General features: G+C 37.3%; 1 protein-coding gene across 7 annotated transcripts in view; it reads right to left on the reverse strand.

Moving 5' to 3' along the window:
* LOC114137384 (stromal membrane-associated protein 1-like) overlaps window positions 1-12,484 on the reverse strand; it is a 100,553-nt gene that overhangs the window by 14,478 nt on the left and 73,591 nt on the right. For all 7 annotated transcript variants that reach the window (XM_028005926.1, XM_028005925.1, XM_028005922.1 and 4 more), the window contains exon 8: window positions 3,208-3,326. In XM_028005926.1, the coding sequence (XP_027861727.1) occupies window positions 3,208-3,326 (119 nt within the window). The remainder of the gene's footprint in view (window positions 1-3,207; window positions 3,327-12,484) is intronic.

The raw sequence follows: 12,484 nt of genomic DNA on the forward strand, positions 1-12,484 counted from the left end.
AAACATATTTGAACCCAGGATCTCGTTGCTGCAGGGCAGCAGGGTCATGCAGCTGTGAGTGGAAATCTGGGGATATATTTACCGTACATAACAAATAGCAACTCTTTATTTAAAAAGAACACTAAATGTATTTGTTGTAAGAAATCAAAGTGTGGATCAACAAATGCATTATTTACTTAACTACACAGAGACTCTGTAGACTACAATTCAAATTATGTACAAAGAACAGAACAGTCAGTTACTTTCTTGTATCCAGAAACTGTTAAAAAAGGAAAAAGAAGAATTTTTTTTGCAAACTGTACCAAAAAATGTCTTTCTGGATCTGTTAATGTGTTAAACTGTGATTCTGTTGTTGTTTCAATAACCTACTAATGTGCTGTATTTTAAAACCAATTAAAAATATGCATAGAAATGACAAAAGTGCTAAACCTTGACACGTTGAAATGCAATTTATTATAAAAAAATCTTCTACTATATCATTCATTACTTATTTTGTTCTCAGTTCATCAATTTATTACAAAAATGTCTTCAACTTGTCTTCTATATGGGTGATATTTCTAATAAAAGTAAAATAAAAAGTTAAAATCAATCATAAACATAAATGTTTGTTTAAATGAAAAGCTTTTTTATTTTTAAACTTGGTCATAGCAAACAATAACGAGGGGTAGCTTTGTTCTTAAGATGTTTTACTTTTTAAGTAAAACAAGTCAAAAATCAACCATAAAGTGAAATATTTGTTTTTGTATTTTAAAATAAAAAGTTTTTCTTAGTGTGGAAATTCAAACAAAAAGGCAGCAGGTCCACCACAGCCACAAACAAAAATATAGACAACAGTTGTTTGCTACATATGATATAATCATTTCACAATAAAATACTAATAAATAAGTCATTAAAATGCCTGAATGGACAACATTTATGATAAACAAAATCTTCCTTCGTAATTTTGGTCTAGTTGATTGTGAAAATACTTTAATACATTTGAAATAAGACAAAACTAACTTCCTAGTAACTTTTCAGCAAGATATAGTAGCTAGTTTTAAGTAAATAATTCCTTAATATTAGCGAAAAAAATAAGATAAGACACTTTCCTCCTGTCATAAGTGAAACTAGTACTTTTTTTATTAATATTAAGGAATAATTTACTTTAAAAAAGCTTCTACATCTTAATGAAAAGTCACTAATAAGTTAGTTTTGCCTTATTTCAAGTGTACTAAGATATTTGCCCTAGAAACTAGACCAACAATAACTGGTAAGATTTGTGTTTTTGCAGTGCAAGATGAGGATAAACTTTATGTTAGGAGGCATTAAACACGTCAATAAGCAGGTGAAAATAAACGTTTCCTCTAAATGGTTTGGTTGCTCTTGTTCAACATGTTTGTGACTTTGTTTGCAGAAGAGAGAGAGAGGAGGAGGAACGCTGGGGATAACACAAATCCATCCACGTCTCCAAAGCTGTAATCACATTTTTTTTATAATGGACATGCACGCAGACGGAGAGGCGTTCCTCAGCGCCTGCTGGAATCAGAGCGCTGCCAGCTACCCGTACCTTTAAATCCCCAGTTAATCAAACTGTATTGTTGTGATTAGCTGGGTGTGTGAAATGCTGCAGAGAATTATCCAGCTGCTGAATCCAACACTCAGCCCCCCTGCGTGCAGGTTTATGTGTTCAAGGTGTAGAAACAGAACATAATTTCAAAGTCAACAAAGAATTAAGATGGCAATAAGTCACTGGTTCAATCACTTCTTCAGTCTGAGCAGAATCTATTAGTTTGTAAAAGTCATGGGTTACTTACCAACAAACAAAGAAAGCTAACCTTCACACCAACGCGGAGGCAATTACTGGCCCTTGCACTGCCAGAAAACTTTCAGGTTGAAATGTTGCATGAAATGTCAGTAAAGTGGAGAAGAAGAAGAAAGAGGGGGGGATTGATCTGTTTTAATAGAAAAGATGAATAGACAGACTGATCTCTGTTTGTCTGGCAATGTTTGATGTTGTGAAAAAGGAACAAAATGTCATTTTGTGACTTTAAGTTATTATGGGTAACTGTGTTCTTGTGTTAGAAATCTTTACCTGAAAGAAAAACCCATCCATATGTTGGGTTTAAAGCAAAAATACAAAATGTTACCAAATATTTTTGGCCTAGTTTGTAGTGAAAATACACTGGAAAAAAGACTAAACTAACTTATAAGTAGCTTTTCAGCAAGATTTGCGAGTTTGTTTTAAGTAATTAATTCCTTAATATTGATTTTAAACAACGTAATAATCCCAGTGGCAGATTATTTCTGGACAATAATTTGATTATGTCAGCTATTTTTTAGTTATTCTTTAGTTATTGTGCTTCCTTCAATTTTTATTTGCTATTGTGAAAAGGCATTATTATCATTTTCAAAATACATAAATAAAAGAAAAGAAAAATTAAGTTATAACAAGATTTTTCCCATGTCATAAGTGACATTATCTAATCAAATCATCTAAATTTAAACAATTTATACCTTTTTTGGTCTCTACTTCTGTCTTTCTGCTACAATATAAGGTTTTGTAAGATGAAGTTTTATATCTTTTTCTTTTGGAAAAAAATATGTGCAAAAAAATACATCCAGACTATTTTGAGTATTTCTGAGTTATTTTGCCAGGTAATATGGCCTCTGATGGGTCTATTCGTTGATAAAAAGTCGTTTTCCCATTTTCACCAAAAGACTTTACAAAAACAAAATTGAACAACTGGTTCAACCACCAAATAGTTAACAGGAATTTTAAATTGACATTTTTTATTATCACAGTGACTGTAAACAAAATAAACCCTGGTGTATTAACGCAGAAACAAAAAGAAGAAGAAGAAGGCTGACCCCATGACCTACTAGATAAATGATAAATAAAATGTGTTTCCTTTGGTTTATCTCTGCACGCTTCCTTGAAAGACGCTGGTCAAATTAATTCAAAGAGAAGGATTTTATGACAGTTCGCTTTGATGTCGATCCTCAGAGAGTATGTGTCGCCACGTAGCAGAAACATGGCCGCTTTGTGAATTCACTCCTCTGTGTGTGTGTGCTGTGTGTGGGGGTGTGCGTGGAGGCGTGCGCATGTGTGTGTGTGTGTGAGGACTCCCTCAGTGGCAGCCTGTCTGAGGTGATAAGCAGCTGATGAAAGTCACCGTGTGCATATGTGTGTAGGGGTGTGCGTGTGTGTGTGTGGGTGTGTTTAACTACCTGATCATGCTTTGTGTTGTTGGGGGGAAGTGAGTTGGACACCATCGGTCCGAACAGATCCAGCTCATTCCCGCCGGGACCCGTTTGATCAGAACCTTTCCCTTCTCCCTCTGGAGCATCTGGAAGACAGGAAAACAGAATTTAAATCTGAGTTTCAGCTTTAAAAGAAACAAAAACCACTCAGAAGGTGGGATCCAAACACCTGGACGAGTTGGAGAGAGAACTGATAAAAAATCATTTTCACAGAATCCCTACTGATTTAGTTTTAGACTTTGTGGAGCAGTAACCTCCCTCTTATTTTTGGATTTGTCGTAACTCTAAAGAAAATGCAGCTTTGGAAGCTAAAATGCTACTTGGTACGCTGGTGTTTGCAAAGCAGCCAATCCAGGAGCCGCTTTTGTTTTTCTCTGCGCTGATTGGCTGAACCCCTAAGAGCAGAAATAAGGAAGACTGTGAATGTTAGGTAGTGCTAAAACAGTTTCCTCTGTATATCTTATTCAATCAGATGGTTACAAAGTCGGGCTTCATTCACCTGAAGGACATTTCCAAGATTAGAGGACTAAAGTCTCAGCAAAATCTAGAGTAACTCATCCATGCGTTTATCTTTAGTCACACTGATTACTGCAACAGTGTCTTCACAGGTCTGCCTAAAAAAATCAATCATATCCAGAATGCTACATCTGGAGGTCTGACTAAAACCAGGAAGATGCAGCACATCATACCAGTTTTAAATTCCTTGCACTGAAAGAATAGACTTTAAAATATTGTTAGCATATAAATCACTGAACAGCTCAGCACCACAACACATTAAAGATTTGCTGTTGTCATAGCAACCTTCTAGACCTCTCTGGTCTTCTGGTTCTGCTCTGCATCCACAGAACCAGAACCAAACAAGGAAAAGCAGCATTCAGCTTCTATGCACCACAAATCTGGAACAAACATCCAGAAAACTGCAAAACAACTGAAACACTGAGTTCCCTTAAATCAAGACTAAAATCTCGCCTGTTTAGAGTCACATTGAGATAATATTGGTTCATAAAAAGAAAATGTTAATATTATATGATTAAGAGGTCATGACGGACCCTAATTTAAGCATAAACACCAAAAAATGACTCTAGATCAATATTTAGTTGCACTGAAAGCATTAAAATAAAACATTAAAATAAATCAGAACACAACTTGCTGGACTTGAATTCTGTGTTTTTTAGCTTTGACCCGATGCTGTGCTCAGTCTGCTATGACTCTGGTGGATGAGCTCACGTCGCTCATGGAGGGAAAGGAGAAATGCCTCCACAGGTTGTTTACTTAAAATCTGAAATCTGCCCGGTTCTTTCCCTCAAGGTGTTAACCTCTGCTCTAACTGGGTCTGGATCCTCTCTGCCTTGCAGTTCATTGGTTGCTTCAATCATGTGATCACCTGGGGGACACCTTCCAGGAAAGAAAACTGATGAGAGAGAGAGATGGCGGTGTTGTTTCAGCCAGACCTTTTTGTACGTGGGAGTTTTTCATGAAGCTGACCGCTTGCAGTAACTTCCTGAAGGGCAGGAGTTGTCTTTGCCCCGGGGGCTGCAGGAGCAAACCTTTGCCTCAAGCAGAGAAGTGGGGGAAAGGTTGGTGGAGGTCTGAGAAACATCCTGTTTTTACCACGCATGGTGATTTTTATACTTTGAATGCACAACATCTCTTTTCTACATGTTAATTTCTTTAAATAAAAAGGGTTAAAATCATAAAAATAAACCAAAACACACAGTTTCCACAGACCTCTCGCAATAAATCAGTTAATCACATGATAAATTAAAACAACCTCCATAATTTTCCAGTTGATTTAACATTTTTCTCTTTTTACCAAAAACTGGAAGATAAAACTCTTCAATTTGGTGTTTTGGTCTCAACCAGTCATTTTTTGAAGCACAATTTCAGAGTCGGGTAGTAATTAGTTACATTTACTTAGGTAACTATTATAAAAAAAATTTACTTTCCCCCCCATATATTTATATTTTCTGTTATACAGACACACAAAAACATGACAAAATAGACACAAATTAACATTCAGTGCAATTTTATTTATTTTAGATATTTTAAATGTCTTCCAGATCTAGCATTAAATGCTCATCATAATTTAAAGTTTAGATCAATAAACTTTAAATTATGAACATTTATCGTGACAGTAGAGTTTCTCATGAAAATATATAAAAATGCCTTTTAGATAAAATAAAACTATTCTGAAAGCAAAAAGGGTTAAAAGTTCTCAATAATTAAGCTTTAGAAAATCACTTTTTGGCTTTCTAATGTGTTTTCTACCATTAGCTTTTGTTGTGTGGGTGTTATGTACAATCACATTTGGTAATAAATGGACACGGTGAGTTTTAAATCTTAACTTTTGACTTAAATAAAATATGCAAAAACGTTTATGTTGGATTCCACAAAAATTTCGATTTTTGTACCTTTATTGATAATTTGGTAAAAAAAAAAAAAAAAAGACAGCAAGAAGTTAAAAGCTTTGTTAATAAAGTCTACATTGAAGAGTTCATATGAAAATGAGTGGATTTTTGAAAAGATAATAGCTCTGCTGCAAATCTTCAACTTAAACGGAAGTTTTAATATGCAGACTAACAAAGAAGCACTGTTCTGATAATTTCACTTTTTTCATTAATTCATCCATTATCTGATGTTAAAGGAAGGGGATTTAAGTTCTTAATGTCTCTCACTGAAAATGGAAAGTCTTTTGAATCTCTAACGTTTATTTTATAAAACCCAAGTCATAAATGTCTGAAGAAAAGTCTTTATTACTTAATCTTGACCAACTAAAGTCACATATAGTGGACCCATATTCAAACACGTTCATAAAGCACTTCTTAAACTGAACAACTCATGTTTTGCATTGTATTTGTATTTTTATTTTTCAAATACAAAAAGAAACATACAGAGATGTTCAAAGTGCGGTTCGGGGCAATTTGTGGTTCCTGAACGGATTCTGTGTGGGTCCCCAATGGCAATTCATCAGGGATAAAAATTAGTCCTGCCAGCTCAGGTGGTTGTTGTAGACAGAGTTTATTAATTTTTTAATTAATAAAAATAGATACTTACAATGAAAAATGTTTGCCACAACACAAAATATGAATAAAAAAAAAAACACTTTTTGTTTTGCATTCTCGTTAAATTTATAATTTGACATCCTGTGGGTTTTACTCAAACGCAGACTCTGTTCTGTTTTAAATTAACTTATTAAATTTAGCTAAACACAGAAAGAAAGATTAGAATCTCTTTATTTCTAACTTTTTTCCAACCAAGCCCAAAAGAATTAGCAACTAGATGCTTTTTGAAAAGCAAATATGCAAAGCTTTTTTAAAGATTTTTGTAAGCTTTATATTTGTCTATCCTTCAAAATAAACCAAAATACCCTAGACAATTGGTATTCGTGGTGCCAATAAATATCTAAGATCTGAAAATACTTTAAACCCCTTCTAAAAATGCGTATAGCTACCTGTTTTAATAGTTCAAACACCAAATATGCTTTGATATGGACAGTGGAATCCATATTTGCACTTCCTCTACTAGCTCTTTGGGGAACAGCCAATCAGCAGCAAGAAAAATGAAAGACGCTTCTGGATTGGCTGGTTTGAAAACGCCAGCCAATGACATGTCAAGTGCCAGATATTTTAGCTCCTCAAGATGCCTTTCCCATCAAATGTTTTAGATATACTTTCAGCAGATTTGTAATTTCATTTTTTCTTTTTTTAACTACATACTTTTAGGCCTCACATCCTTTTAATTGACAATTTGTTTGGACATCCCTGTTGTGTTGTGTTGTGGAGGAGATGGATTGTTGATGAAATTTGTTAACAATCTGCCAAATCTTACTGCCTCAGTTGTCCTCAGGAGTGCAGTGGTTTTCCCAACTTATAAATGTTTAAGTTTGTTGATGCTTCTGGCATCTTCCAGCCTTTAAGATGAGCATCGGTTTCCTTGAACACAGGATCTATAAAGATCACTGCAGACATTTAGCTGGAGGAAACTGTCATATAAAGAAGTGGGTCAGGATGATAAGGGCTAAACTATTTGGGTTAATAAATATGTTCTAAAAAAGGTGATAAAGATTTTAAAGGGATATAGTTTTATGTGTCCTGAGACCAACATTTATGGAGCGCTATGAGGGATATGGAAAATATTTTTCTTTTGCGTTCCCTCACAATAAATTGTCTCCGTAAAAATTCAACCAGACATTTAAATTCACTCTTTTTCTAGCAACACAAGCTACAACTAGAGCATGAAATGTAGTTGTCAGATTCTGACATGAAGAACTGCAGGAGTCAAGAAAGGAACTAAATCCCATCTGGTCACCAAAACTTCTGTGTGGTGGCAAAACTAGACAAAAAATATTATATGTTGGTTTATTAAAACTGAGAATCCTTTCTGCTTCATGTCACCACATGATGAGTTGGTTATGAAATGTGGTAAAAGTTAATGATTAGTGAAGTCTACTGCACTAAAAGAGCAAAAACACATGAAAATAGAAAGTGGAAGCAAGTTCTGAAAAATATGTTTGGTTTAAAAGAAGATTCTTTGGAGTCTATGGGGGAATACCAGTGTGTTCTTCCTTTCCTACCAACTGGTATTAAGAAGTCGAGACTGTGCCCAGGACACATTAATCACCCCGAACTTCCAACAGAAGGCTGTGCTGCTGACAAAAAGCTGGCTGGGTGAGCAGATTTATGCTGAAGAAAGACAAATTATTATCCTTCTACTTGAATCCACCAGCAGCAGCAGAAATTCTCCAGGCTGGGTTTTGCTTTTGCAGCTTTCAACAGTTCAGTGAGGGTGAGCCTGAGCCGACTGTAGCATTAGATTTCTGTTGGGTAAAAGTGTTTCTCTGAATTATTGTTGCCTTCTTTTCTAAAGCTGCTGTCAAACTGTTGCTTATTACGCCATGATTGCTGGTGTGTCAGAGAGCTGGTATGGGTCTACCATAAGTCTAAATTTACGTGAGGAAATTAGGTGCATTTAGTGGTGCATTAGGTCCCGTCACATCTTTATAGAAACACTACACTGCCAAAAGTATTCGCTCACCTGCCTTGACTCACATATGAGCTTAAGTGACATCCTATTCCTGATCCATGGGGTTCGATAAGACGTTGGTCCACCCTTAGCAGCTACAACAGCTTCAACTCTTCTGGGAATGCTGTCCACCAAGATTAGGAGTATTTATGTCGATGTTTGACCAAAAAAGGTCACATACTGATGTTGGACGAGAAGACCTGGCTCTTGTTTTTCGCTCTAATTCATCCCTAAGGTGTTCCATCGGGTTGAGATCAGGACTCTGTGCAGTTCATCCACACCAGACTCTGCCATCCAGGTCTTTATGGACCTTGCTTTGTGCTCTGGTGCACAGTCACGTTGGAAGAGGAAGGGGCCAGATCCAAACTGCTCCCACAAAGTTGGGAGCATGGAATTGTCCAAAATGTCTTGGTATGCTGAACCATTCAGAGTTTCTTTAGCTCAGCTTCTGAAAAACAACCCCACACCATAATCCCTCCTCTACCAAACTTTACACTTGGCACAATGCAGTCGGACAAGTACCTGGCAACCAAAAAACCCAGACTCGTCCATCAGATTGCCGGAGGGAGAAGTGATTCGTCACTTCGGCGTGTTGTACCCCACTGCATCCGACGCTTTGCGTTGCACTTGGTGATGCATGGCTTAGATGCAGCTGCTCCACCACGGAAACCCATTCCATGAAGCTCTCTGCGGTCTGTTCTTGAGCTAATTGTAAGGCCACATGAAGTTTGGCGGTCTGTAGTGATTGATTCTGCAGACAGTTGGCAACCTCGTTGCTCTATAAACTTCAGCATCCGTTGACCCCGCTCCGTCAGTTTACGTGGCCGAGTTGCTGTCATTCTCAAACACTTCCATTTTCTTTTAATACGGCCCATTCTTTCACAAATGTTGGTGAAAATAGCCTGTGATAGGTATTTGCCTGCATGCCTAGCTGCTTCATTCTACACACCTATAGCCATGGAAGTGATTGGAAAACCTGATTCAAACAATTTGGATGGGTGAGAAAATACGTTTGGCAATATAGAGCAAATATAGGGGGATGAAAGGTACATGGTGCGTTCATACCAAACCAGTTTGGAGCATCAGGTGCATCTGTTTTACATTCAAAGTCTATTAGGAGGGGCGTCGAGGGCCGTTCTGGCGCGTTTTGAGTTTTTAGTGTGGCACGATTTGAACCGGTTGGAGCGTGTTGAGCGTTTGACACGTCGAGTGCGTCCAACACGTCCGATACTCCACATAGACATTTGGTATGAACGCACCAAAATGCACACGTGTCGAATTTGAAGCGTTAGACACGTTTAGTGTGAACGCACCAAAAGAATTCACACTGCAAATACACCAAATCTTGCCAAGTAAATTTGGTCCAGTTTCAAGAGAAAATATCTTAATATGCTTGAAATAAGACAAAATATCTTACAAATAACTTTGTAACAAGATACAAAGCTATCTTGTATCTTGTTACAATTGCTTGTTTTAAGCAAATAAAGTATTAGCTCCATTGGCAGATAAATTAACTTATAACATGGGAAAGTGAAATAACACCTTGTTCAATCTATGCAACAAAAGATTTGTGGAAGTTTTAAAGTAGAAAAAGGGGTTTAATTCAGTAAGTTGGGATGCTTGTGCTGCAGACTTATTGACATGTTCGAAATATTTATGGCTTTGGCAACTTGTGTGGGAAGGCAAAGTGTTACTCGCTGAAAGCAGCGTCTTCCTACACCACTGAGATGTAAGGCGGATACACAATAGAGAAGCTGTTATAGACTCTGGAGACAGTTGTGTTTAAAAGGTCAGCAATTTCTATCACTGAAATATCCTGAAACATGTTAATTTTTCTTTGCAGTAATCCCAGAACTCCTGACCTTTACATAGAGAATATTAGGGGTCACACTGCTGCTGATTGTATTAAAAGCAAAGAGTGATAATAAAGACTTTGATTGTATAAAAAAGGAATAGTTTAACATAAATTCATCCATAGTAATTCAATTTAAACATTCAAGCATTCTTATATTTAATGGCTTCATCAGGATGGTCATAATCCAAACCAAAGACTGGAGGAGAACTGGAGTAAGAAAACTCCCTGGGGTAAATTTGGGCCCCGTTTTTACTCTCGTGGCAGCACTGCTGCACCAACTGAAACACAAAGCAACCTGATCTGAGAGAGCGCATGGTTTACTGACAACAGAGGAGTAGCATTCCCTGAGAGATAGAGCTACAGAGGGATTGATGAAGGAGATGCTGAAGGCACACTGCCGTGTATTTGAGTTATTGATTATGTGTGAAATCTCATCCACCCAGTGTAGCTGGAAGAGGTGTAGTGTTGGTTATTTATAGCAATCTCTCTCCTCCATGCTGCGGTTGGGAATTTTTGATCAATGCTGTGTCCACGGGGCTCTGGCTCCTCTGCCAGCACCTCATCCGCTCAGCTCGCTCCGGCACAGTGCAGCTCCGTAAAGGAGAACAACTGCATATTAGAAATTCACGAAGAACAAAACTTGAAGCAACTCGGTCTGTCTTTAGGTCAACAAGCGCGGAGAACAATGCTACAGTGGTTAACCGGCGAACCCACACTCAGGGTAGTCAAAATGTCACAGGTTTGAATCCAGTTCGTGACATCGGTTTAATTTCGAGCCGCAGTCATTCTGATGTCATGTTCATCAATAACAACACAAATACCACAGAGGCAATGACTTATTTTGAGGGGTGAGCACAGTTAATAGGCATTTAATTTAATATAAATACATAAACAAACATATGACTTTCAAATAGAATACCCAGAATAACTGTACAAATTACATGTAGAAAATGCTGAGTAATTATCTATAAATGTTAACTCATATATTGCAGAAATCTAAGGATCTAATGTTTAAAATCTCTATAATTTTTTTAAATGCAAAACCAATCCACTCAAGAGTAGCAAGAGTTCATACTATTACTGTTACTATTAGTAAAGTGGATTAAATCTACTTCTACACCTTTTCCCCCCCACAAAAAAAGTTACTGAAGTAAATGTAACCACTACTGCCCACCTCTGCAGACAACAACAAAACTAGCTTATTAGCTAGCTAACATTTTCTGAATCCAACAGCATTACTCTACTTACTCGGTTTGTTTAGAAAAAACTGCACAAAGATTTTTGCCTTTCATTGGTTTCGTGCCATGATTCTAACACACCGACATGCAGCTCCACACAACAACATGTCTGTCACTAACCCACCGCCGCTAGCATCTTAACGCATATGTTGCATTGAAAAGCGGCTTGGAAAACCGGTTCCGGTTCATCCATAAAGCTACTCTTCCGTTAGGTATCAACTACAGAACAGCGGCCTGCACCGCAGTTCGCTCTGAACCAGCCACCAGGCAGCAGCTCTGACTGAGAAAGGCTGCCGCACTCCAGTGAGAGCGATGTGCAACGCAAATAATCACCCAGCCAGAACACAGTGCGCTAAATAATAAAACATAATTTAACAAAACTTCCAGGCATATAATTTTCCTTAAGGAATTTTAATAATCGAGGTACTTGAATCATTCGAGGAATCGTTGCAGCCCTATTTATAACATTTAACACAAAAACATGGCGGGCCGCTGGTGGACTGCCCTACCACTGGGCTTCACAGGTTTTCTGGTGGAAACCCTGAATACCATTTAAATCCCAGCATGCAGGTGATAGAAAACCTTCTGTTCACACAGCAATCTGACGAGTGAAAATGGTCAGACAGTCCCTAACAGTCGGTGCGTCACCATGAGGAAGTGTGTTTTAATTAACTCCTAGAGGACACATCATTTTCATAGCAGACAATAAGATTAATTTATCTCTTACTGCAGGAGCATAATCACGCTAATGCCTTTATGCAGTGGGGGGGAGGAACTCTCACGTCGAGAGATAAAATTATTACACATCCACTGTTAAGACTTTGCACTTCGTTTAGTCGTCTCCTTGAGTATCTCACAAGGTTGCAGAATAAAGAAAGAGGGATCTATGACTGTTCTTTGGGCACAAATGCAAGTCAAATATACATTGTCCTTGTAAATCAGATACAGTAGTCATGAATTGAGTTTTGTGACCTAATAAAATAAAATGACTGAGCATTTGTGCTGTGTAGATGTGTAAATAGTAATGTGTGTGTGTACAAGAATCCAATTAATATATATTTTGTGATTCTAAGTCTGAATGTGTAGTTGTATTTAAATGTTGCCACTTTGTCAACCAAAATCTCTGAGA

This window comes from Xiphophorus couchianus, chromosome 22, assembly GCF_001444195.1.
Source record: "Xiphophorus couchianus chromosome 22, X_couchianus-1.0, whole genome shotgun sequence".
NCBI lineage: Eukaryota > Metazoa > Chordata > Actinopteri > Cyprinodontiformes > Poeciliidae > Xiphophorus > Xiphophorus couchianus.